This window comes from Frieseomelitta varia, unplaced genomic scaffold, assembly GCF_011392965.1.
Source record: "Frieseomelitta varia isolate USP_RPSP 00005682 unplaced genomic scaffold, Fvar_1.2 scaffold_557, whole genome shotgun sequence".
NCBI classification, from domain to species: Eukaryota; Metazoa; Arthropoda; class Insecta; order Hymenoptera; family Apidae; genus Frieseomelitta; species Frieseomelitta varia.
The window spans coordinates 193,474-219,009 of NW_025110320.1; the positions used below are offsets into that span (position 1 = coordinate 193,474).

The 25,536-nt window shown below is 33.2% G+C and overlaps 6 protein-coding genes and 1 long non-coding RNA gene across 8 annotated transcripts; 6 read left to right on the forward strand and 1 right to left on the reverse strand.

The window, feature by feature from the left end:
- Positions 1-827: 827 nt before the first annotated feature.
- Positions 828-1,745, reverse strand: LOC122533851. Its single transcript, XM_043663947.1, has one exon. The coding sequence runs from the start codon at positions 1,743-1,745 to the stop codon at positions 828-830; it is 918 nt and encodes a 305-aa protein (XP_043519882.1).
- A 1,849-nt stretch (positions 1,746-3,594) lies between these two features.
- Positions 3,595-4,621, forward strand: LOC122533850. The gene is made up of 4 exons (XR_006307788.1): positions 3,595-3,681; positions 4,073-4,206; positions 4,310-4,445; positions 4,545-4,621. It is a non-coding gene; the product is annotated as an uncharacterized LOC122533850 (long non-coding RNA).
- Positions 4,622-5,562: 941 nt separating this feature from the next.
- On the forward strand, positions 5,563-9,278 carry LOC122533842 (odorant receptor 49a-like). 2 transcript variants are annotated; one of them, XM_043663937.1, is made up of 9 exons: positions 5,563-5,949; positions 6,093-6,209; positions 6,274-6,391; positions 6,774-7,035; positions 7,786-7,908; positions 7,994-8,084; positions 8,516-8,649; positions 8,948-9,080; positions 9,154-9,278. In XM_043663937.1, exons 1-9 carry the CDS (start codon positions 5,797-5,799, stop codon positions 9,199-9,201), a joined length of 1,179 nt encoding a protein of 392 aa, XP_043519872.1. In that variant the 5' UTR covers positions 5,563-5,796; the 3' UTR covers positions 9,202-9,278. The 2 variants fall into 2 exon arrangements, with proteins under 2 accessions (XP_043519872.1, XP_043519873.1); XM_043663938.1 differs by having other exon boundaries at positions 8,948-9,097; positions 9,154-9,173.
- A 1,462-nt stretch (positions 9,279-10,740) lies between these two features.
- LOC122533837 (odorant receptor 67c-like) lies at positions 10,741-13,837 on the forward strand. Its single transcript, XM_043663932.1, has 9 exons — positions 10,741-10,985; positions 11,117-11,233; positions 11,297-11,414; positions 11,756-12,017; positions 12,380-12,499; positions 12,778-12,868; positions 13,300-13,433; positions 13,569-13,701; positions 13,790-13,837. Exons 1-9 carry the CDS (start codon positions 10,836-10,838, stop codon positions 13,835-13,837), a joined length of 1,173 nt encoding a protein of 390 aa, XP_043519867.1. The 5' UTR covers positions 10,741-10,835.
- Positions 13,838-14,737: 900 nt separating this feature from the next.
- Positions 14,738-17,272, forward strand: LOC122533844. Its single transcript, XM_043663940.1, has 9 exons — positions 14,738-14,887; positions 15,016-15,132; positions 15,196-15,313; positions 15,562-15,823; positions 16,202-16,324; positions 16,391-16,481; positions 16,713-16,846; positions 16,975-17,107; positions 17,189-17,272. Exons 1-9 carry the CDS (start codon positions 14,738-14,740, stop codon positions 17,234-17,236), a joined length of 1,176 nt encoding a protein of 391 aa, XP_043519875.1. The 3' UTR covers positions 17,237-17,272.
- A 912-nt stretch (positions 17,273-18,184) lies between these two features.
- Positions 18,185-21,056, forward strand: LOC122533845 (odorant receptor 22b-like). Its single transcript, XM_043663941.1, has 9 exons — positions 18,185-18,431; positions 18,574-18,690; positions 18,749-18,866; positions 19,103-19,364; positions 19,724-19,846; positions 19,928-20,018; positions 20,493-20,626; positions 20,760-20,892; positions 20,974-21,056. The coding sequence occupies exons 1-9, from the start codon at positions 18,282-18,284 to the stop codon at positions 21,019-21,021; spliced, it is 1,176 nt and encodes a 391-aa protein (XP_043519876.1). The 5' UTR covers positions 18,185-18,281; the 3' UTR covers positions 21,022-21,056.
- A 340-nt stretch (positions 21,057-21,396) lies between these two features.
- Positions 21,397-24,788, forward strand: LOC122533838. The gene is made up of 9 exons (XM_043663933.1): positions 21,397-21,417; positions 22,269-22,385; positions 22,444-22,561; positions 22,760-23,021; positions 23,376-23,498; positions 23,581-23,671; positions 24,268-24,401; positions 24,490-24,664; positions 24,741-24,788. Exons 1-8 carry the CDS (start codon positions 21,397-21,399, stop codon positions 24,491-24,493), a joined length of 870 nt encoding a protein of 289 aa, XP_043519868.1. The 3' UTR covers positions 24,494-24,664; positions 24,741-24,788.
- Positions 24,789-25,536: the final 748 nt, after the last annotated feature.

The window sequence follows — 25,536 nt, forward strand, 5'->3', positions numbered from 1 at the left end:
CTACTTCGAAGAATTTAGATCAACGACATCTATGTTCCGTCGAGATGTGTATTTAATATAAACAATAGAATATTTAAAAATAGCTATTAATTTTATTATCACCATAGAAATGTTTATTGACACTTANATATATTGTAGCCATAGTAGAAATTCTTCATTCGTTATTTCGTTATTTCGTCATTTAACTTCCATTATGTAATCTTCATTAAATTATTAGTAATTGTATATTTTGTGATATTGATAATATTTTTATATAAAAAACTAAAATTAATTACGAAGTTATTATTTATTTATAGTATTGTGATATAAATATAAATTATCATAATCACTACAATCATGTAGGAAACACGTAGTAGATAATGTAGAATCCTACCACGGGTTCTTAAATAATTAACGCAGATGAATTTTGAATAAATATATATTTTTGTATAACACACTTTGGTATAAATTTTATATTAAACGCTTTTGGTATGTGTTACTCAGCACTCGATTAGCGAACGAAGACTTGTACTCACAGAAAAACGCAGAAGGCGAAGAAGGGCTTTTCCTCTTCGCAACCTGGTTTTATAGCCTCTGCTTGCGAAGAGGAGGAAAACTTTTTTCCCGCCTTTTTCCGGGCTTTTATTTTGCGTTGTTTCGCCGAAGGTCGGAATTGGTGTACCATCTGCTGTGTAAATACTAAAAGGAGAAGCGGCGACATTTCCTTTTGCCGAACTAAGCGGCAATACAGATATGTCGGCTCCCGTATCTATTAGAAAAGCAATTTTATTTTTATAATCTGGAATCACTAGACGACTACTTTGCACGCCACCCAGCGTCGTCAGGGCTTAGTTTTCCGCTGGCGGTGCGATTGTGGGGATGTTAGTTTCACCCGGTTTTGGCTTCCACGCGCATGGGATTGAGCATCGGTATGCTTTTGCTCCGAAACGTCGGTGGTAGTAGCAGTGGCCCGTGGTCCGTCCTGCGGAACTGGAACGAGATCTGGAACGGGCCCCTGAACGGCCTCTCCATCTAGGTTGCTGCTCCCGCTGCGTTTCTCGCACTTCCAACGCCGTAAATCGCCTCAGGATTTCCGCCATTTGAGACACCAGGAACTGGCTCGCGTCCATTCTTGGCGCTTCCGGTCGTTGGTGCAGAAAGGAAGTCGCCATGTTTCCGTGGGTTATCGGCGCCGCGTGTGGCGTCTGTATCTCCATCACCATGTCCGCTATTGTGGCCAGCTTCGTTAGGTCTTTGTTCTCGATATCCATCAAAATATCGTGCAGGTTTTGGGGCACTTGTGCTAGGAATATGGATGTTAACAAGCTTTCCTCCAGTCTTCCTCCCGCCAAACTCCTCAGTCTGTGCACGTAATGGGATGGTTTTTCGTCACCCATCCTGCATGTCTTCAGGATTTGACGGACTCTTGCTTCTTCCGTTTGATCGTACAAGTCTAATAACCGCTGCTTTAAGGTGTCGTATTTGTTCAAAGCAGGCGGTGTCCTCACAATGTCCGCTGCGTATCTCAAAATTTCGGGGCGGAGTTGCGACAGCAGGAAAAAATATTTTCCCTCGTCGTTGGCGATTTTTGCCGTTTTCATCGCCGCTTCCGCCTGAATAAACCAGAATTCTGGTTCTTCTTTCATAAACGGCGGGACTGACTTAAATGCTAGGGCAGTTATCCAGTTGTCCTCTTCCTGCTGAGCACGTGGCTCCTCTTGACTGTTCCCCGACCTCGTGCGAATAGGGGATCGCGATGTGGCCATTTCGAGTGTCTCACGAAAGTTTATCAAATATTAGTAATAAGTTCGGATTTTTATATTTTTAATAGTTCAAATCACGTCGGGCTGTCACCACTTTGTAGGAAACACGTAGTAGGTAATGTAGAATCCTACCACGGGTTCTTACATAAATAATTAACGCAGATGAATTTTGAATAAATATATATTTTTGTATAACACACTTTGGTATAAATTTTATATTAAACGCTTTGGTATGTGTTACTCACAGCACTCGATTAGCGAACGAAAACTTGTACTCTCAGAAAAACGCAAAAAGCGAAGAAGGGCTTTTCCTCTTCGCAACCTGGCTTTATAGCCTCTGCTTGCGAAGAGGGGGAAAACCTTTTCCCGCGTTTTTCCGGCTTTTCCCGGGCTTTTATTTTTGCTCGGAAAAAGGTGTCGCTGCCTGTTTTACTGAAAACGCACCTTTCGACGGAAAGTTCCTGCGGAAGTACGTGGCGCTGTCTGGTGTTTCGCGGAAGTAGCGGTCGCTACAATCACGCATTAGAATCTTGTAAATAATCGTTTTTCATTTTCATTAATATTCCAAATTTCACCCAGTGTGAAAACCTGCGAATCATATTTACAATTACCACCACTGTATGAACACAGTTACGGTTATTCGAGCTTTAGACGTTACTACAATGTAATAGATTTCGAGTTATGCTCGGATTTTCGTTGTATTTAAAAATAATAAATTATAAAAAAATTATATGTATTGCGAAGTATTGCATTCATTACATATAATTTTTTAGATTTTCATTGAGTGGGCATTACAAACATTTCTTTCGCATGAATCGCACACAGACGAATATCTGTTATTACTTCCTATACAGAAACAGCACCTAGCACGATTATTGTAATAAAGGGATGATTGTATTTTAGATATCGATGCAGCGATGAAATTTCATATAGAGATATGTTATTCAACGAAAAACGTTGATCAATAAGTAGATTTAACCAATAGATTTGTAGCGTAAAATAAAATTGCTTAAAACTTAAAAAAATAAGCACCAAGCGGCGTTTGTTTGTATGGATGTCCCAGTGTTGAAGATAGAGAAGGGAATGAAGTAAATAAAATTCTTTTGTTTAAATCGAGTCTGAAAATTTATGTACTTGAAATTAGCTAATTCTGGACTGCAGAAGATTGATAGGGGGAAAAAAAAGAAAACTTTTTCGAACTAAAGTCGCATTTTTAAGAAAACAAGGTTCGGAAATGTTTAGTTAAAAATTACTTAAAATGATAAAGTTTTAAATTTAGTTTTCTCAAAAAAGGAACGTCTGTGAAAAATTGTATTATCCTACATTTTTGACTTTATTCTTAATTTTCTGGTAGAGTAATTTCCTGTTCATTATTTATTCCTGACCAATTCAAAATTAGCTAGATCCAAATACAGTTGATAAATTTTTAAACATGATTTTCTTCAAAGCGAAGTTCTAGATGAAACGAATTTATTTTTTATTTATTTATTTATTTCTTTTTGCACGTAGTATCATTCCTTCCTTGATTTTGACTTGCAATATATAAGAATGCTTACATAAGAACACTATTATTTGGATATCTATAATTTATCCGGGTCTTATTTTTATTCTCTCTTGGATTTTCAAACGTAAAACTCTGACTGTCCACAGATATTGTTTCAAGTACGCGATGAATGACGTGAATCTATGTAACGAAAACTACAACGACGCGTTAATACATGAAACTTACGTGAAAGTGCGTGAATTTATCGAGGCTCACAAAAAAGCTGCTGAGTTAGTATCGTTCCATATAGCACAGTGAGCAACAAAAAAATTGCAATCAGTTGCCAAATGTCTTTTAAATTTGATACGTGGAAAAAGTCGATAACTGTCATATACATTACTTTCTCATCACGTTGGGCTTATTATAGTAGTAGCATTCACGACTACTTTCGTAAGGGTGGGTTTCAATTCGTTATCAGAAATTTAATTGCGTCACCATGCGAATTACACAATTTAGACTCTATCACACTATGATTACAGTGGGAATACTACACCGTGTGTACTCTGCCATTAAAAAGTTTCGAAAGATATTTTATTCTTAATATTCTGTATTTAATGTGGACAAATTATTCAATTATAATAATTCCACGATATATATATATATATGAACCTTATACGAATTCATTGTGGTATAAAACATTTAATTGTTCTAACTTTAAAACAAATGTAGTACTTTCACCTGATGGCATGTGTATTCAATTGGTAAAAAACATATTAGTCGATTTCATTGCAATCATAGATTTATCCCATAGATTGATTTAATACATGGTATTATTTTCTGCGATTAGTTATCAGAGATAGAAATGGGATCCCGATTCTTGACTTTATGTGGGTTCACTGTCGGTCAATTGGTTCATCTGTTCTTTTTAACGGTAATGGGACAGTTCGTGGTCAACTCTAACGAAGAAATCTTTCAAAGAATGTACGATCGGTGACATATTGATGTTTTGAATTATAGGTACACTAGATTTTAAGGCACGTTTTAATATAACCAATCTGAATTCACAATATTGTTTAACATGTAGATACGAGTCCCAATGGTACAATTGTCCGTTGTGTAGAGTACAATCATTATATGTACTGGTGTTGCAAAAATGTTTGAACCCACCCACAATAACAGATGGATGATTGATACCTTTGAATTTGGACAGTTTCGTACAAGTCAGTTCACCGTCTTAGCAGAACATTTGATACTTTCAGAAAACAATTTATTGATTCATTTCAGGTCTTCAATAATTCCATTTACTAACTCGATTTCAGGTCTTGAAAGCATCCTTTTCGTATTATACAGTGTTTAGATCTATGTAAATTGAAGAGAGAATAATTACAAACTTTGAATGTTAGTAATATTTCTTTGATAAATTATATTTGTATTTTTAGGCAAAAGCACTTTTTTACGTTGCACTGGAATTAGTCACTTGTTAACAGGTTGTGTTTAACGAAATACATAAAAACATAATGGTAAGAGAACTTTGTTGAGCATCCACTTTTTTCAAATACAGTACAAATCCAAAAAACTACCTAAAGTCGTGTCAATCCTATTTTCGATATGTACATAGATACATAGTGAATGAACATAAAATTTCCAGAATACTGGCGAATGAAAGTTGTGTATTATTTATGTTGATACAAGAAACTGAGAATTTTTTTATAGAATACTGAAAACATTTTACAGTGAATTATGCGAATTTTAATTATTTCCTATGTCATGATCACCAGGTCGTCGAAAAAATGTGAAAACGATCACATAGACAACAATTTCACGTATCAATATTACGTTTATATTTTTACTTATGTTGCCTTCTTTATATTTTTATTTATGTTCACTCCTTATAGAAAACGTGGATTATATTTATGATCACTATTTTCATACTTAACACCGCTGTCGAATTTCACATTCAATCTGTAAATTATTTGTAAATCTTATTGTAAATCCCATATTTATTATAAATCTAAGCGAAAATAAACAGATTTGTTGTAATTTATTATAAATCTAAGCGAAAATAAACAAATTTATGCTTTAGGAAATCAGAGAGAAAAAGATTGATCAATAGTTGCGACTTGTATGAAAGTAGCAAAACGATTCACGAAATACTTAATTCAGGCAGTGTCTACTATTTCACAACGTGGAAAGCTGCATACCACAATTAATTTTTCATATTCTGTACATAGATCTACTTATCTACTTATCTACTTATTGCATTAAAATCGAAATTATTCTGTCCGATATTTCAGTGCTATATCGAGTTAATAGATAATCAATTTTTCTACGAACATCTCTGTGTAAATAATATTGAAAACAATATGGAAACTAAAAGGAAACAATTATCGTCCATTTTCTGTATGAATTAATCAAATCAATAATTCTCTCTTACTGCACTTATCGTTGCGGAGGACACGCATGGTTGAACTTATACCATTTGGTTACAACAGTTTGAACGGTGATGCATATGACACATTGCTCATAAAAGCCCATAGAAGATAAAACGACGTTAAGTAGATTGTTGTTTATATGATGGATTGGCAAACAGTTGAGGATCAATGTTTCAAAGACAACAAATTTTTCTCACAGCTTGTTGGTATATGGCCTGATCAGGAAAGAGTTACCAAATTTGTTAGACGCCTTGTCATACTTGTACTAGTTATTATTGCCATTATAACTGAGGTATCTTTTTTCTCTTTCGAAATGTGGCCGATCGTATTTCATCCATGGTCATTGTACATAAGAATTTTTCTTCTGTACAATTTACGTAGATGGAAATTACAAATATGAAAACGTAATAAAAGTGGATTTCCCACACATTGTAGGTATCACGGATAATACTATTTTACAGCGTGGACGCGCTGTTGGATCAGATACTGTACCTGGATATAGGTATAGGTATTTTAATCAAGCAGTATAATTACATTCTGAACGAGGAGAAGGTGAAAGACTAGTCAACATTCTACAATCTTTTCGATAACTATTTCGATGTCTTTAAAATTGTAGTTGAAGGAACTTTTGAACAACATCGTGACCGACCATCTAGTAAAACGATCAAAGGAGGAACAAGAAATTTTGGACACGTACTCCAAGAGAGCGATGCTCTTTTCTTTTATATATAAAGGTGATAAAGGAAACGAATAAATAATGAAAATTCATAAGGTTACTGTTGAAATTGCTATTACTTGTCAATGTGATTCCACAAAAATTGCTGACACAACATGTTCCATGGAAACGTTCTTTGAAGAATTTTTATATATTTATTTTTCTGATGAGGCACATCCCTGTACCATTGACTTGTTAAGATTAGAAAAATATCCTGCAAAATATCTCTTTTCATCAAAACTCAATCGTAATTGTCTCGTTTGTTTGCTGTCCAAGCCGAATGCAAATTATAATATTTCTGCATATACGTGAATAAAACTATCTAACAATATATCTTAAGATCAGTGAAATTGGCAAGATATATCTGCTTTAAATAATTCTTTTTCTCTCTTTGTATTTAGTCAGTATATGTTCTTCTGCGTTGATGTTCATCCTCATACCAGCAGTACCGCCAATTCTGAACGTTATAGCTCCCCGGAACGAATCACGAGGCCGCGAATTCATCTACCCAGCTTACTATTTTATGGATGAGCAAAAATATTATTATCCCATATTAGCGCATATGATATCAATAGCCTTAATACTCGCAGCTGTATATACTGCATGTGACACCAATTTGATTTACATCATACAACACGGGTGCGCCTTGTTTACCATCAGTGGGTGAGTGTACTTTAGTTTACCTTTTCATGCCTAATTTTAGATATCGGTATCAGCGATGAAATTTCATGTAGAGATATGTTATTCAACGAAAAACGTCGGTCAATAAGTAGATTTAACCAATTGATTTGTACAATAAATAAAATTGTTTAACTTGAAAAATAAATACCAAGCGGCGTTTGTTTACATGGGTGTCCCAGTGTTGAAGATAGAGAAGGGATTTTACATGGAAAAATATATACAACTCAGACGAGACTAATTGAAAATATAGAATTCGATCTTTCCGTGTAACGTCCCATTTAAAGAAAAAAAGAAACAGAGTTTGAATATGTTTAATTCAAAATAATTTAAAGAAATGTGTACTTGATAAAGTTTTAAGTTGACTTTTCTAAACAAAAAAACGAAGCATCTTGTCAAAAAATTGTACAGTTTAATCTACAATTTTTAACTTCTATTTTGATAAATAGAATAATTTCCTGTTCATAATTTATTCCTGATCAATTTAAAATTAGCTTAAAGTTCAAGTTCCAAATTTGACTTTCTTGAAAACAAAGTTTTACATAAAGCAAATTTATTTTCGATGTACTTTTTCACGTAGTATCATCACCACCTCGATATCTTCGATGCTAGGATGGCCTCTTTATTGTTTGAAACTCATCCGCATAAATGTTATCTACTGTTATGTTTTATTTTTATTTTCTCCTGGATTTTCAAACGTGAAACTCTTACTGACCAAAAGAGAAATGTCCGCAGATATCGTTTCAAGCACGCGATGGATGACGTGAATCTATGTGACGAAAAGTACAACGATGTGTCAATGTATAAAACTTACGTGAAAGTGCGTGAATCCATCGAAGCTCACAAAAAAGCTGTTGAGTTAGTATTGTTTCATATTGCGTCTTGAGTAATAAAAGTATATCGTACAGTGCCAGACGTCTTTTATACTATTCTTTTAAGTTAGATATGTGGAAAAAGTCAATGCCTGCCACTTATATTACTTCCTCATCGTCTTGGGCTTCACAATAGTAGCATTCACGACCACCTTCGTGAGGGTAGGTTTCAATTCGCTGGCAGAAATTAAATTACGTACGTTATTTATAGTTATTTATAAGTTTTATTAACTAAAGGATACAATTTAGTCACGCATCAGGTTATGATTATATTAGGATGAAAATATCTACTATACCGTAAGTCTACATTCAAAAGTCTCGAGAAATTTTTTATACTTATATATAATGTCCTATATTTATCGAAGACAATTAAGTTTAACAATCACATATGAATTCTACGATAAAATTATGAACTGTGGTATAGAATATTTAATTTTAGTTCTAACTTTAAAACACATGTAATATCTTCACCAGGTGACTTGCGTATTCAATTTGTCCGAAATATTTACTTGGCAAAAAAGTTCGTTAGAATCACTGAAATCACACATTTACGCAATCCTGATTGAATTCGTGACATTATTTTCTGCGATTAGTTGTCAGAGACAGAAATAGGGATCCGATTCTTCACGTTATGGGGGTTCACTGTCGCCCAATTGGTTCATCTGTTCTTTTTAACGATAATGGGGCAGTTCATGGTCAACTCTAACGAAGAAATCTTTCAAACGATGTAAGATTGATATATATGGTATAGAATATTTTAAATTATAGTGTACATAGGTATATAATGTATAGAATATATTTTAAATTATAGTATATAATTAAATATACAGTGTATATAGGTATATAGCGTATAAAATATTTTAAATTATAGTTATATAGCGTGTAAAGTGTAGTAAATATAGCGTTATAAATTACAGTGTATATAATATATAGTGTATAAGTTGAAAGTGCATTTAATACAATTTGAAGAACATTAGGCCATGTATAAAAACCGTTTTAAATTTGTAATTTCAATTAATATGTAGATACGAAGCCAAATGGTACAATGGTTCGTCGAAGATGCAATCGTTATTTGTATTGGTGTTGCGAAAGTGTTTGAACCCGCCCGCAATAACAGGTGGAGGATTGGTACCTTTGAATTTGGACACTTTTGTACAAGTTGGTTTGCCACTTTCGTAAAATATTTAAGAATTGCATTTAGAATAAAATAAACTGGCTCTTTCGTTTTCAGATCTTGAAAGCATCTTTTTCTTATTACACAATGTTTAGGCCTACGTAAATACAACAGAAAGTTATGAAGTAAGAAATAAAAATTGAGCGTTCGAATTTTAGTATGTATATTTATTGGATGAATTATGTTAGAGTTGTAGGCGATCATTGGGACGATCGCCATAAGAGGTTTGTGTCTGGGAAGGGGGATGGCTGATCGGACGACAATCCGACAGTCAATAAAGACTTTTGAGAAGGAAATATCTCACGCCTCGAATTCTTCACCCTTTATCCATTATAGAGTATTTTCAGGGTAGTATATTTTTTATGTTGCATTCAAATTAGTTACTCGTTGTTGTGAGCTTGTGTCAAACGTAAAATATAAAAACGTAACGAACTCTGTCAGTTCTTTCATAGCACTTCTATTTCTCAAACACGACAAATCCAATAATATCTGAAGTATTACCACTGTTACTACCAACGTACGCGTAAGTAACAAATAAGCATGACATTTCTTATGCATCTGAGAATGAAACTTGAAATGGGAATATCTGAGAAACGAAATATGGAACTACAGAAAAATAGAACTAACGAAATACAGAAAATATTTTACCTTCAATTGTATATTTGAATTTTAATCATTTCTGTGTACTTACGTGCAGAAATCATGTTCATCAAGTTCCGTACGCAAAGTAAAGATGGCAATATATACATGATTAATTCGATTTTATATTTATGCATCTTGGTGCTCCGTGTTTTACAGCAATACCAAAACCTGTGTATCATATTTGCGATTACTATTTTTGAACATACCACAATATGATTTAGTTGTCAGAATGAAACGATTTTTAATTGACTGTCTTGTACCCAAGTTTTTTTATTAATATCTCTGAAATTAGTAAAGTTCCACAGTTAAAATTTTACATTCGAGGTGCTTTCCTCATTACTTCCACTCATCTCATTCTGACAATTGGGTCGTATCGTGCTATTTTTATGTTTAACATCATTTGATCGAGTTTCAATTTGTAAAATTAAATGTCACAGTTCTTTCTTCTTAGGGTGAAGATTATAATAGAACGATAGAAACTTGTCGATGGTTTAAATTGCTTTAACTTTGTAAAAGGAAATCGTAGTACAAGCCACATGATCTCATTTTAAAGAGTACTGCTTTCAAAGTCTTGATCTTTGTATGACTAGGACTAATATTTGACTTTCTTCTTAACAACAGTTTAAATTGTCGATAATTCTTCATCGTTATTAATCCAGATGAATTGAAACAATTTCTTTCAATTTATAGGATTTCTATTACACATCGCACACGAAAATATATAAATTGAAAAATACGTGTCTTGGGAAGCTGAGAAAAAAAAAGTTCAATAGTTGCTAGTTTGTATGAATGCACAAAACTACTCTTGAGATACGTGAACCAGCAGCACTGTCACAATATTAATTTTTCATATTCTGTACATAGAAACACTTAACCACTTTAGCAGCCGACAGTCATTACATCGAGTTAAAATATATTGAGTTCTTCTACGGATCCATTTGCATAAATATAGAGTAGAATGGGAAACGTAAGACGAATCCATCATCTGAATGAATTAATCAAACCAGTAACTCTCTCATATTACACGTTGTCATTACTTGCAAAGAATGTATTCAACAAACGTTCCAGTTTGTTTCATCTGACTACTCTATACGATTATGAACTGGCGAACAGTTGAGGATCAATATCTCAGAGATAATAAATTTTTCGCGCAACTAGTTGGTGTGTGGCCTGATCAGAAAAGATATGCTAAACTTTCTATACGACTTGTTATATTTGTCGTTGTCACTGTTGCCATTATAACTGAGGTATTTCTTTCTTTTTATCAAAACGTGATGATGTTCCTCACCTGTGACTATCGTGTAGTAAAACTTTTTAATATAGTGTAAATGTGACAAATGTAAGACCGTAATGGGCGTGGTTTTTCTGTACGTTATAGGTATCGCGAGTAGTAATATTTTATAGTACGGACGTACTGTTGGATCAGGTGGTGTATCTGGATATAGCTATAATAGTTTTAGTGAAGCAGTACAATTATATCCTGAATGAGAAGAAGGTGAAAGACCGATCGACAGTTTACAATATCTTCAATAATTATCCTTGTCCTTAAAAATTGCAGTTGAAAGAAATTATAAGCGAAATCGTGGCCGACCGTGTGATCGAACGACCGAAGGAAGAACTGGAGATTTTGGATACGTACTATAAGAAGGCAATAATCTTCTGCTCTATATACAAAGGTAACAAAGGGAACGAACAAATTCAATTCACATTACAAAAACCAACATCGCAATGACAATCAGCAACGGAAATTGATAATTCTTCTGCTGAAAGTGCTATTTGAAGAATATTCTTATGGTGTTTCTTTATATGGTGACAGCCCTATGTCATTGTAAAGATGAACGTTTTGTAAAGTAGCTACATACAGTTCTTATACTGCGATAATGTAACTGCAACTCCAAATGCAGTTTAAAATATTTTTGCTTATATGTGAATGTGATCTGACGATCAATGAAATTGACGAGGTGTCTGCTTTAAATAATTATTACTCTACTTCACATTTTCCCCCCTTTGTATTTAGCCAGCATATCTTCCTCCGCGTTGATGTTCATTTTCATACCGGCCATACCACCTATACTGAACGTCATAGCGCCCCTGAACGAATCACGTGGCCGTGAATTCGTCTACCCAGCTTATTATTTCGTTGATGAACAGCGGTATTATTACCTTATACTAGCGCATATGATATCAATGGCGTTAGTACTAGCAGCCGTATATATTGCCTGCGACATCAATTTAATTCACATCATACATCACGGGTGCGCTTTATTGACCATCTGCGGGTCAGTATACTTCAGAAATGTGTTTGTATGTTTCTCGAATTTTTTTCCTATACAGATTGTTGAGAAAAAGAAATGCGCGGCTCTAAAGATCGATAAAACCCATGTAAAAACATCTCGGTTAATCTTGTTTTCAAAATTACTGTAAGAAGAACGAAGTTTTTAACTTGACTTCTGTGAAACGAAATAGTTTGTAAGCAGCAAATATATTTGCAGTATAAAATGTAACTGCATTGAATTTGAATGATTATGTCATGAACTCCATTATCTCAATGTCTGGAATTCGATTGTAGTTGTCATTGCAGACATCTGTTACTTTTCGACCTATCTGATTAGACGTGATTAAAAAAATTATATATATACAGGTATCGCTTCAAGCACGCAATGGTTGATGCGAACTTTCGTGACGAAAAGTACGACATATTAACGAGAAAAACCTACGCGAAAGTGTGTCGATCCATCGAGGCTCACAAAAAAGCTGTCGAGTTAGTATCATTGCATATGATATAATAAATTAATAGTGAATTTTTATGTTCTGGAAATTCTAAACTACGAAATTGCACACGCTGTGCATAATATCCAATTTACAGCTCTCTTTGTGACATTCAATATTACGCAAAATAACTTTCTAACAAGTTCCTCTGTTTTTTCTTTTTTTTTTCTTTTGTTATATTTTTAAAAATATGAATTTGTATAAAAATTCGCAGTTCAATAATGTACAATAAATGTATCGTATTTGTCAGTATATTTTTTCTCGTGGTAGGTACGTGGGTAAGATCGACGCCTGCTATGTGCATTACTTCTTCCTACTCTTGGGCCTCATAATCATAGCATTCACATCCACTTTCGTGAGGGTAGGTTTCAATACACCAATAAAAATTTAACTGCATTATCATTGTTATTGAACAAAGAAGAGCACAACTTGAACTTTAATTAACAGACTTACACAATGATTATACTGAATGTAATGGCCAGGATACAATCTTGCATATGTGTTGTGACACTTTTTGGTTTTCATATTTATCAAAGGTAATTAACTTCTTTTGTTGCAAATATATTCCACAATAATCTTTTTATGAATTCTTTGTTGTATAAAATATTATTCAACTTTACTAATTATGAAATGAATGTACTAGCGGAGGTATACATTTGTTTGACGTATTAGTGCAAATATATACATATATTTATTTGACGTATTTATATTTAAAATCATTCTGACCATAGACTCCACTTTAATTAATATACGAAAATTAATTTCATAAATGATTTTATTATCTGTGATTAGATATCAACGATGGAAGTGGGATCGAGGTACTTCATATTTTGCGCGTTCACTGTTTCTCAATTGGTTCATCTACTCTTTGTGATGATAATGGGACAGTTTATGGTCAATTCCAACAATGAAATCTTCCGAACAATGTAAGATCGATCGAAAATTTTCTGGTACAACGTTTTCAGTATTCGTATATTTGAAACAAGCTGTAAGAATTTCATTGATTCGAAAACATGTTCCAGTTAAGCCGATTTAAATTCACGATATAATTCGTTGTGTAGATATGAGGCCAAGTGGTACAATGGTTCATCAAGAACGCAATTGTTGTATGTACTAGTATTGCGAAAATGTTTAAATCCGCCTGTATTAACAGGTGGAAAATTGATTCCTTTGAATTTGTATAGCTTCGTACAGGTTAGCTGAATCACATTCGCAGAATCCTTCAGAGTATTGCTTTCAGAAAACAATCGACTGATTTATTAACGATTAATTCTTTTTTCAGGTCCTGAAAGCATCTTTTTCGTATTACACAGTATTTAGCTCCAAGTAGTTTGAAGAGAAATTAATGTAAATTGCAAAGGTTTGAATTTTAGTATATTTCTTGAATAAATATATGTTAATATTTATGTTAGTATCATCGACCAATACATTTATATTCGGATCAGTTAGTTGTTATTAACATTTTTTGTGTTATGCATAAAATACACTTAACATTTCTTTGGTATTTCTTGTCTGACGTATTAATAGTATTGCCAACATACTCGTACGTAGGTAATAAGAGTGAAATTCTTGGAGCATTTACATTGTTTTTCACTGCAGTATAACGTAAGTAATTAATAAAATTTTGACGACTCGTTGAAGATACTTCAATTACTTGAATTTTAATTATTTCTGTCTACTTACACGGCAATGCAGAGACCATGTCCATTCATACACAATTATGATTACTATTTTCATACTTAACATTACGTTGTTGAATCACACATCGAGTTTATAAAACTGTAAATGTTCCGGGTTTACGGATCTAAATAAAAATAAACTTCCATCTGAAAGAATTCTTTCTACGTATCACACGCTTGTGTGCTTCAGAAAATTGGAAAGAAACAACAAATAATCGATCGAACATTACTATTGAAAGCACAGGACAATTCATAAGATGCCTAAAGCAGTTACGTCACAATTAATTTTTCATATTCTGTACATAGATCCACTTATACACTTTATCGGAACGAAATTATGCAACCTGCCATCTCAATACGACGTCGAATTAAAATATATATATACTCTGTTTTTCAAAGAATCTCTTTTCCTAAATAACAGCGTATCCATCGTGCATCGTCCAGTAGATAATAACGACTCCACTTTTCGCATAGCTTCCCCTTATTATGCGTTGTTACTGCTCTTACTGAGAATTACATATACGTATGAATTTTTCCCTGGTTACACGATTATGAATTGGCAAACAGTCGAGGATCAATATCACAGAGATAACAAATTTTTCGCGCAGTTAGTCGGTGTCTGGCCACGTCAGGAGAGATTCGCGAAATTTTCTATGCGACTTGTCATACTTGTTATAGTCACTATTGCCATTATAACCGAGGTATTATTTTCCTTTTCTTAAAATGTGACTGACGATAACTCTCGCCTGTGTCTCTTGTGGAACTGAACTGTTTGACGTAACGATACATACAAATGTGAGATAGTAATGGGAGTGATTTTACGTTATAGGTATCGCGGATTGTAGTATTTTATAGTGTGGACGTGCTTTTGGATCAGGTTGTTTATCTGGATATAGGTATAACGGTATTAGTGAAACAGTACAATTGCATCCTGAATGAGAAGAAGGTGAAATATCGATCGACATTCCACAATATCTCTAATAACTATTCTTGTCCTTAAAAATTGTAGTTGAATGAACTTTTAAACGAAATCGTGGCCGATCGCATGATGGAACGCCCGAAGGAAGAACTGAAGATTTTGGATACGTACTACAGGAAAGCGATAATTTTCTCCTCTATATATAAAGGTAATAAAGAATAAATTTATGAATAAATTTTTACATTAGATACTCTTACTAAAAACAGGGATCAGCAACATAAGTTGACAATTTTCCTGCCAAAAGTGTTCACATATATCAACGTTGTTCCGAGAATGTGAAATATATTCCTGAAATTTAATCTCAAATGAATCTCAGGATCAACATTGAAATCGCCGAATCTTGTCCGCTATAAGTGGTTATCATTTTACTTTGCACTTTATTCCCTTTGTATTTAGCGAGCATATCTTCCTCCGCGTTGATGTTCATTTCTATACCGGCCATTCCACCTATTTTGAACATCATAGCGCCCCTGAACGAGTCACGAGGCCGTGAATTCGTTTACCCAGCGTATTATTTCGTTGATGAACAGCGATATTATTACCTTATACTAGCGCATATGGTATCAATGGCTCTAGTACTGGCAGCTGTATTTATTGCATGTGACATCAATTTGATTTATCTCATACATCACGGGTGCGCTTTGTTAGCTATCAGCGGGTAAGTGTATTTTAATAGCTGTATGTCTATGCTCTTAGCCTTTTCTTTACATGCTCCTTGAAGAAGAGTAATGCCTGACTCTAGACATCGACATTCACACACAAATATCTCGATTGATGGTTAATTTTCAAACTAGAATAAATAGAACGAAACGTGTAAGCGAAACAGAGAGACAGAAACTCGTTAGCTAACTGGCAAATATATTTGTAGCGAATAAAATTAAATTGTTTGAAACTTGAAAAATTTCGGCATTGTTATCTCTATGTCTAGAATTCATGTATATAAATATCACCTCTTTTAGTCTTCTATTCTTATTTTCTGTTCTGTTTTTAAACGCGAAATCTCGGCTACACCTCACCAAGGAAATAATATACGCAGATATCGTTTTAAGCACGCAATGGATGATGTGACTTTATTTAATGGAAACTACAACAACATGCTGATACATGAAGCTTACGTAAAAGTATGCCGATCCATCGAGGGTCACAAAAGGGCCGTCGAGTCAGTATCATTGCATATTGCATAAACTGTTTGTTACAATTTTTATATATTTTTTTGTCACATTAGATATGTGCATAAAATCGACGCTTGTTACGTCCGTTACTTCTTCCTACTCTTGGGCCTGATAATCGTAGCATTCACATCCACTTTTGTTAGGGTAGGTTTCAATGGTCGCTAACAAATATTTAATTGCGTAATTTTATCACTGTAATGGAAAGACGCAACTTAGATTTCAATCAACAGACATAATATACTAAGTACTTTCAATAGAGATATCTACACGTTTGTTTGACGTGTTACTCGGTATACAGACTGTCAGAATATAAATCAGGCTGTTTGATTAATACATGGGAATTAATTTAATAATAATTTTATTTTCTGCAATTAGTTGTCAACGATGGAAGTGGGAACTAGATTCTTCACGTTTTGCGGGTTCACTGTTGCACAATTGGTCCATCTGTTATTTTTGACCGTTATGGGACAATTTGTGGAAAATTCCAATGAGGAAATCTTTCAAACAGTGTAAGACCGGTATACAATATCGTGGAGCATTTTTAGTTTCAGTACATTCGAAACAAGTTATTGTAATTTAATTGCTTTAAAAACGTGTTACAGTTAAGTCGAATTAAATTCACCATGTAATTCGACAGATACGAAGCCAAATGGTACAATGGTTCGTCGAAAACGCAATTGTTGTATGTACTAGTGTTACGAAAATGTTTAAATCCGCCCATACTAACAGGTGGAGGATTGGTTCCTTTGAATTTGTACAGCTTTGTACAGGTTAGCTTGCCACTTTTGCCAAATATCGAAAAAATGCTTCTAGAATTGACTGATTTATTAACGACTGATTTTTTTTTTCAGATTCTGAAAGCATCATTTTCGTATTACACAGTGTTTAGATCTACATAATTTGAACAGAATTGCAAAGTTCCAATTATAGCATACCTCCTGGATAAAATACATTAGAATTTACATTAGTATTATAAGCTCGTATGAATTTTGCACGGTGCATTCGAATTTAATTGCTGTTAATATTTTCTGTCATGCATAAAATACAACATTTTCTCGTTATTTCTCTTATTGCGTTTTCTACTTTTTTTCAAGTATAATAAATTCCAGAATAAAATTCTTATTACGTAGCAGTGAATTGTTAGTGCATGAATTCTATTTTTTACTTGAGTAATGTAAATAACAGACACTGAAGAAACGTGGGAAATAATTTAGTTTTAACTGCTTCAACTTTAATTATTTTCGTCTATTTATATGAAAATATAGAAATCATGTTCATTAAATTTTATACAGGTATTTCACGTATAACAATACTTTTGCTTTCACTTATGTTCCCTTTTTTTATAATAAGACGCAAATATCAGATCACACTTATAATTATTGTTTTCACACTTTATATTACATTGTCAAATTCCACGTCTAACTTGCAGACACAAGTATATAAATTTAAATGAAAATGAACTCTTCTCATTTGAATAGAATACCTTTTGCACATCACATACGAAGATATTTTAATCTACACATCAATTACAGAAAGATTTTTGCTTCGGAAAATCGTAAAGGAACGACATTAGTCGACTGCTGCTACTTGTATGAAAACATAGAACTTTTCAAGAGATACCTGAAATACCAACTATGTCACAGTAAGAAGTACATCCAGAAATTAATTTTTCATACTCTGTACATAGATCCACTTCTCCACTTCGCCGCAACAAAATTATTCTGCCCATCATCCCCATACAATATAGGATTGGAACACTTCATTTCTCCAGGAACCTTTTCTGAATAATAACATGTGAGAGGAGAAAGAAACATCATTCAGTATAGAGCGAATCTACTTTTTGCATTAAACGAACAACTCTTTCTTATTATATGCCCTTACTATTCTTGCTAAGAGCCATACATACGTTTGAAATTGTTCCATCTGGTTACATTTCGCACAATTATGAATTGGCAGACAGTTGAAGATCAATATTTCAGTGACAGCAAATTTTTCGCGCAGTTAGTCGGCATCTGGCCACAACAGGAGAGATTCACCAAATTTTTTATACGACTTTTCATATTCGTTTTAATCATTGTTGCCCTCATAACCCAGGTATTATTTATCTTTTCTTAAAATGTGACAGATGATATTTCTCACCTGCGATGTTTCGTGAAATAATATTTTTTGATATAATACATGTGAAAAATGTGAAACCTGTGAAACCTAATGAAAGTGATTTTTCTATACGTTATAGGTATCTCGGGTTATAGTATTTTATAGTACAGACACGCTGATGGACCAACTGATATATCTGACTATAACTATAATAATTCCAATTAAACAGTACAATTACATCCTGAATGAAAAGAAGGTGAAGCATTGACATTTTACGACAACTCCGATAACTATTCCTATTCTTAATATTGTAGATGGAAGAACTTTTGAGTGAAATCGTGATCGATCACCTGATGGAACGGCCGAAGGAAGAACTGGAAATTTTGGACACGTACTATAAGAAGGCGATAATATTTTCTTTTATATATAAAGGTAACAAAGAAAATAAATGAACTTTCACATTACCAACTAAATTTTTACAAACCAATACCGGAGTATTAAACCAACATGTTGTCGTTGATAGTTCTCTTACTAAAGTTGTTGACTCATGTCAATGTTGTTTCATACATTTTTCGAAAAGTAGAAACTTAAGATCATTGAAATTGCCGAGGTAAGTTCGTTATACAAAATTATTACTCAATGTTACACGTTACTCCCTTTGTATTTAGCCAGTATATCCACATCAGCCTTGATGTTTATCCTCATGCCGGCCATACCACCTATTTTGAACATCATAGCGCCCCTGAACGAGTCACGAGGTCGCGAATTCGTCTATCCAGCTTATTATTTCGTTGATGAACAGCAATATTATTATCCTATACTAGCGAATATGATAGCAGGAGAACTAGTACTTATAGCTGTATATATCGCCACTGATATCAATCTGATATATGTCATATATCATGGATGTGCTTTGTTGGTCATCAGCGGGTGAGTATACTTCGGTATTGTGCATGTTCTTTGCCCTTTTTTTCTGTTATATATAATGTTGAAAAAAAGAGGTAAAAAATAAGAAGAACGAAATAAGAATGAAACGGAGTCAAATGACTGATTCCGCTTATCAAATGTGTTTGTGGCATAAAATAAAATTGCTTGAATTTTGAAAAATTTTCGCCAACAGGCATTGCTTCGTAAGAACTTTCCTCGTTATCTCCAGATACAACTAGAATTCATCCGTATAAATGTCATCAATCTTTTATTCTTATTTCTTCTACTATTTTTAAATACGAAACTTTGATTACATGCAATAAAAAGAAAAATAAAAAGAAAAAGGAAAAAAATATGCACAGATATCGTTTCAAGCACGCGTTAGACGATGTGAATCTATATGATGAAAAGTACAACGATGCATTAATGCATGAGGCTTACGCGAAGGTGTGCCGATCCATTGAAGCTCACAAAAGAGCTGTCAAGTTAGTACCACTGCATATTGCGAATGAGCAATAAACATCCCGTACATACTAAATATTTTATACATTTTTTTATCAAATTAGATACATGCAGAAAATCGACGCTTGCTACGTGCATTATTTCTTGATAGTCTTGGGCATGACAATCGTAGCATTCACATTTACTTTCGTTAAGGTAGGTCAATGCGCTAACAAAAAATGAATTGCACAAGTTTTATCGCTATTAAAGAAAGGAACATAATTTATATTTCAATTAATAAATACGATTAACGTTACAGTAACGATGAATGTAAGTGCAAAGTTACATTTCCAGATGTTTGGGACACTTTCTACATTTTGTATGCGTTATATGTCGTAAACAATCAAATCTCTTTCAATTGGAAAGATATTCTATAATTCAACTACATATTATAATATAATACATATTATATATTATATATATTATATTATATTCTTTTTACGAACTCTTTGCTATATGAGATACTATTCTTCTTTTCCAGTTTTCAGAAGAATGTTTCAAATATATAGGCATCAGTATATAATACTTATTTGAGACGTATCAGTCGATCATTGTGATCATAGACTGTACACTGTTTAACAAATACGTGATAACTATAATTTTATAAATGATTTTATTTTTTGTGATTAGCTGTCAACGATGGAAATGGGGACAAAATTCTTCACGTTTTGTGTATGCACTGTCGCTCAACTGGTTCATTTGTTATTTTTGACGATTATGGGACAGTCTGTGGAAAACTCCAACAATGAAATTTTTCAGACAATGTAAGATCGACAAATAATATTGTATAATATTTTCAATTTTAGTACATTAGAAACAAGTTATAGGGATTCATTCAAAAATATGTTCCAATTCAGCCGAATTAAATAATTCACAATACAATTTCGTATTATACAGATATGAAGCCAATTGGTACAGTGGCTCGTCGAGAACACAGTTACTGTATGTACTAGTGTTGCGAAAATGTCTAAACCCGCCTGTGCTATCAGGTGGAGGATTGATCCCTTTAAACTTGTTCAGCTTTGTACAGGTTAGATTACTTTCGCAGAACATTTAACTATTGCTTTCAAAAAATAACTGACTGATTTAATAACTGTTAATTCTGTTTCAGGTCCTCAAAGCATCTTTTTCGTATTACACAGTGTTTAGGTCTGCGTAGTTCGAAGAGAAAGTAATTCGAATATACAATGTCCGCACATTGGTATTATTGGCTAGTGCGTCTTTCGCGTTGCATTCGAAACATTTAATTATTATTAACATTTGATATTACGTATAAAATACAGTATATCTTTCACTGCGTTTTACATTTTATTAACTCTATATATACATACACATGCATGTATGCCCGGAATGAAGTGTCGAGTTCGACATAATAGCTAAAGAATTTTCGATAATATATGTAGAATCAGCAACACAGTTTATATTTTTTTATTCTAATTTCCCTATCGCCAATAACATTGCAGTGCAATACTTACCTAAATCGATAGCTAGGACGTGACATGAAAACGGTACGGTGACAAACATGATGTGAGACATGGTCACTGGAGAATTGAATGTTTGGTCTATCCCAATTAGTCAATGATGTCTTCTTGGGTTCATCCATACATTCTTTCGTAGCAATTAACTATTGTCAATATGTACGAACTTCCATAGCCAATCAGAATGAAATTCTCGGAGCACTTGCGAATGAATATCGTTTATTACTGCAACAACATAAGTAATATAAGTAAATGAGAAATTTCCAATTCAGTTTTAGTTAATTGAAGTTTAATTATTTCTGTCTAATAACATGAAAATGCATAAATCATGTGCACTGAATTCAATACCCAATACGAAAATGACGACATATATACATGATTCCAAATAAAACAATAATTTGCTTTTATTTTTATTCAGGTGCTACTTTTTACAGTAATATCTATATCTGTGGATCATATATATGATTATTCTTTCCATAACACTATATTGTCGAATTTTACAGTCAGCTTGTAACACTATGTCTCAGATATATGTATATCTGAATGAAAATAAACTCTTACAATTTTTAGAATTCTTTCTATACATCACACACTTCAAAATTTTTCAGTCGAGAAAACACTTGTGCCTGAGAAAATAGGAAAAGGAAAACATTGGCCGACTGATACTAAACGCATGAAAGCAAAGGACGATTCAACAAAGTACTACATTTAAACTATTTCGCAATATGAGGCGTATACATCTCACAATTAATTTTTCATCTTCTGCATATGGATCTACTTATACACTTATCGCATTATAGCTATTTTCCTCGGCAGTCCTACAATTTTCTAGAAGTATCCTCTCACAAGTAATAGCATAAAAAATGTAAGGGNTGAAAAATGTGAAACCTGTGAAACCTAATGAAAGTGATTTTTCTATACGTTATAGGTATCTCGGGTTATAGTATTTTATAGCATAGACACGCTGATGGACGAGGTGGTGTATCTGGTTATAAGTATAACAATTCTAATTAAACAGTACAATTATATCCTGAATGAGCAGAAGGTGAAGCATTGATATTTTACAACAATTCCGATAACTATCCCTATTCTTAATATTGTAGTTGGAACAACTTTTGAGCGAAATCGTGATCGATCACCTGATGAAACGACCGAAGGAAGAACTGGAAATTTTGGACACGTACTATAGGAAAGCGATAATATTCTCTTCTATATATAAAGGTAATAAAGAGAATAAATGCACTTTTACACTACTAACTAAATTTTTGCAAACGAATACCGGAGTATTAACCAACCAACGTGTTGTCATGATGTTAGGAAATTTTGTAGAGTAAAATCTTAAGATCATTAAAATCGCTGAAGTATGTACGATATACAAAATTATTATTCTATTTTGCACTTTACTCCATTTGTATTTAGCCAGTATATCTACGTCAGCCTTGATGTTTATCCTCATACCGGCCATACCACCTATTTTGAACATCATAGCGCCCCTGAACGAGTCACGAGGCCGCGAATTCGTCTACCCAGCTTATTATTTCGTTGATGAACAGCGATATTATTATCCTATACTAGCTAATATGATAGTAGGAGCAGTAGTACTTGCAGCCGTATATATAGCCTCTGATATCAATTTGATATATCTCATACATCACGGGTGTGCTTTGTTGGCCATCAGCGGGTGAGCATACTTCAGTACTATGCATGTTCTTTGCCTCTTTTTTTTCTCATATATATAAATTTAAAGAAGAGACAGAAAGTAAGATGAACGAAATAAGAATGAAACGGTGTCAAAAGACTCATTCCGTTTAGCAAATTTGTTCGTAGCATAAAATGAAATTGCGTGAATATTGAAAAATTTGCGCCAGATGTCATTGTATCTCAAGAGGTCTTCTCGTTATCCGGATATGTCTACAATTCATCCCTATAAATACCATTTTCTATTCTTATTTCTTCCACTATTTCTAAACACGAAACATTGATTACATGTAATAAAAAGAAAAGAAAGAAGAAAAAGAAAAAAAAATATGCACAGATATCGTTTCAAGCACGCGTTAGACGATGTGAATCTATATGATGAAAAGTACAACGATGCATTAATGCATGAAGCTTACGCGAAGGTGTGCCGATCTATCGAAGGTCACAAAAGAGCTGTCGAGTTAGTATCACTGCATACTGTATAATGACCAATAAACATCTCGCACATACTCGATATTTTATACATTTTTTTGTCACATTAGATACTTGGAAAAAATCGATGCCTGCTACGTGCATTACTTCTTCCTACTCTTGGGCCTCATAATCATAGCATTCACATCTACTTTCGTTAGGGTAAGTTAATGCGCTAACAAAAATTGAATTGCTCAAGTTTGATCACTATTATTGAAAGTCACAATTTAGATTTTAATTAACAAATACGATTTACGTTACGATCACAATGAATGTAGTTACTTATCAAAGTTACTTCTAAATGTCTTGGGGCATGTCCTTTTTATACTCGTTATTCGACGTGAATAATCAAATTTTTCAGCTGGTTACATCTTCTACGATGCAACTATGACATATTATAATTATAACACATATATATAATATATAATATATAACATAATATATAATATATAACATAATATATAATATATAACATAATATATAATATATAACATAATATATAATATATAACATATAATATATAATATATTATATATTATATATATTATATTATATTCTTTTTACGAACTCTTTGCTATATGAGATACTATTCTTCTTTTCCAGTTTTCAGAAGAACGTTTCAAATATATAGGCATCAGTATATAAATATATAATATTTATCTGAGATGCATTAGTCATAATGATCATTGTGATCATAGATTGTACACTGTTTAACAAATACATGAAATTTAATAAATGATATTATTTTTTACGGTTAGTTGTCAACGATGGAAATAGGGACCAGATACTTCACGTTTTGTACATTCACTGTTGCGCAATTAATCCACCTGTTATTTCTGACGATTATGGGACAATTTGTAGAAAACTCCAACAACGAAATCTTTCAGCGAATGTAAGATCGATAAATAGTATTGTATAATATTTTCGATTTTAGTACATTTGAAACAAGAAGTAGGGACTGATTCAAAAAAATGTTCCAGTTAAGCCGAATTAAATTCACGATAAAATTCGATATCATACAGATATGAAGCCAATTGGTACAGTGGTTCGTCTAGAACACAGTTACTGTATGTACTGGTGTTGCGAAAATGTTTAAATCCGCCTGTACTATCGTGTGGAGGAATGGTCCGTTTGAATTTGGTCAGCTTTGTACAGGTTAGCACTATTTTCGTTGAAAGTATTGCTTCCAGATGATAATTAACTGATTCAATAAATATTAATTTCTTTTCAGGTCCTCAAAGCATCTTTTTCGTATTACACAATGTTCAGATCTGCGTAGTGTACTTCTTAGATAAATTACGTTAGTATTTGGCTAGAACATTTTTTATAATGTATTCGAAACATTTAGTTATTATCGACATTTGGTATTACACAGAAAATAAAGCATTTCTTTCTGCGCTTTCTATTTTATTAATTGTACATATACATACATACATATGTATGTATTCCCGCATTGAAGTGTCAAGGTCGACATAAGAGACAAGGAATTTTCGGTAATACACGTAGAATCAACAACATAATTTATATTTCTTTATTCTAATTTCCCTGTCGCTAATAATGCTGCAGTGCAATATTTACCTAAATCGATAGCTAGGACGTGGCATGAAAGTGGTAAAATAACGAACATAATGTGAGTCATGACAGAAAGCATTGGATGTCCGGTGTCCTAACTAATCAATGATGTATTCTTAGGTTTATCCATATATTTATCCGTAGCAATTAACTATTGCCAACATGTACGTACTTACGTAGCCAATGAGAATGAAATTCTCGTAACATTTGCGAACGAATATCGTTTATTACTTCAACAACATAAGTAATATGAGTAAATGAGAAATTTTGACAAGAAGAAAATCAATTCAGTTTTAGTTACTTGAATTTTAATTATTTCTGTCTAATAACATGAAAATGCGCACATCAAGAGCAAAGCGCGATTCACCAAAGAACATATCAGTTCTACTACAAACATGTCAGTTATTCAACAATACGAAGCATATACAGTCGATTACGAAAATATTCGGACACCA

Bases quoted from the DNA above. Each gene is read 5' to 3' on its own strand.
- LOC122533844 (XM_043663940.1), top strand. From the start codon at position 14,738: ATGAATTGGCAAACAGTCGAGGATCAATATCACAGAGATAACAAATTT. The intron at 15,133-15,195 runs GTGAAATATCGA...TAAAAATTGTAG, and splicing joins GCATCCTGAATGAGAAGAAG to TTGAATGAACTTTTAAACGA. The intron at 15,314-15,561 runs GTAATAAAGAAT...CTTTGTATTTAG, and splicing joins TTTCTCCTCTATATATAAAG to CGAGCATATCTTCCTCCGCG.
- LOC122533837 (XM_043663932.1), top strand. From the start codon at position 10,836: ATGAACTGGCGAACAGTTGAGGATCAATATCTCAGAGATAATAAATTT. The intron at 11,415-11,755 runs GTAACAAAGGGA...CTTTGTATTTAG, and splicing joins CTTCTGCTCTATATACAAAG to CCAGCATATCTTCCTCCGCG. The intron at 12,500-12,777 runs GTTAGTATCATT...TTCTCGTGGTAG, and splicing joins GCTCACAAAAAAGCTGTCGA to GTACGTGGGTAAGATCGACG.
- LOC122533842 (XM_043663937.1), top strand. From the start codon at position 5,797: ATGATGGATTGGCAAACAGTTGAGGATCAATGTTTCAAAGACAACAAA. The intron at 5,950-6,092 runs GTATCTTTTTTC...CACACATTGTAG, and splicing joins TTATTGCCATTATAACTGAG to GTATCACGGATAATACTATT. The intron at 8,085-8,515 runs GTAGGTTTCAAT...TTCTGCGATTAG, and splicing joins TCACGACCACCTTCGTGAGG to TTGTCAGAGACAGAAATAGG.
- LOC122533838 (XM_043663933.1), top strand. From the start codon at position 21,397: ATGGTCACTGGAGAATTGAAT. The intron at 22,386-22,443 runs GTGAAGCATTGA...TTAATATTGTAG, and splicing joins ATATCCTGAATGAGCAGAAG to TTGGAACAACTTTTGAGCGA. The intron at 23,672-24,267 runs GTAAGTTAATGC...TTTTACGGTTAG, and splicing joins TCACATCTACTTTCGTTAGG to TTGTCAACGATGGAAATAGG.
- LOC122533851 (XM_043663947.1), bottom strand. From the start codon at position 1,745: ATGGCCACATCGCGATCCCCTATTCGCACGAGGTCGGGGAACAGTCAA.
- LOC122533845 (XM_043663941.1), top strand. From the start codon at position 18,282: ATGAATTGGCAGACAGTTGAAGATCAATATTTCAGTGACAGCAAATTT. The intron at 18,432-18,573 runs GTATTATTTATC...TATACGTTATAG, and splicing joins TTGTTGCCCTCATAACCCAG to GTATCTCGGGTTATAGTATT. The intron at 19,365-19,723 runs GTGAGTATACTT...AAATATGCACAG, and splicing joins GCTTTGTTGGTCATCAGCGG to ATATCGTTTCAAGCACGCGT.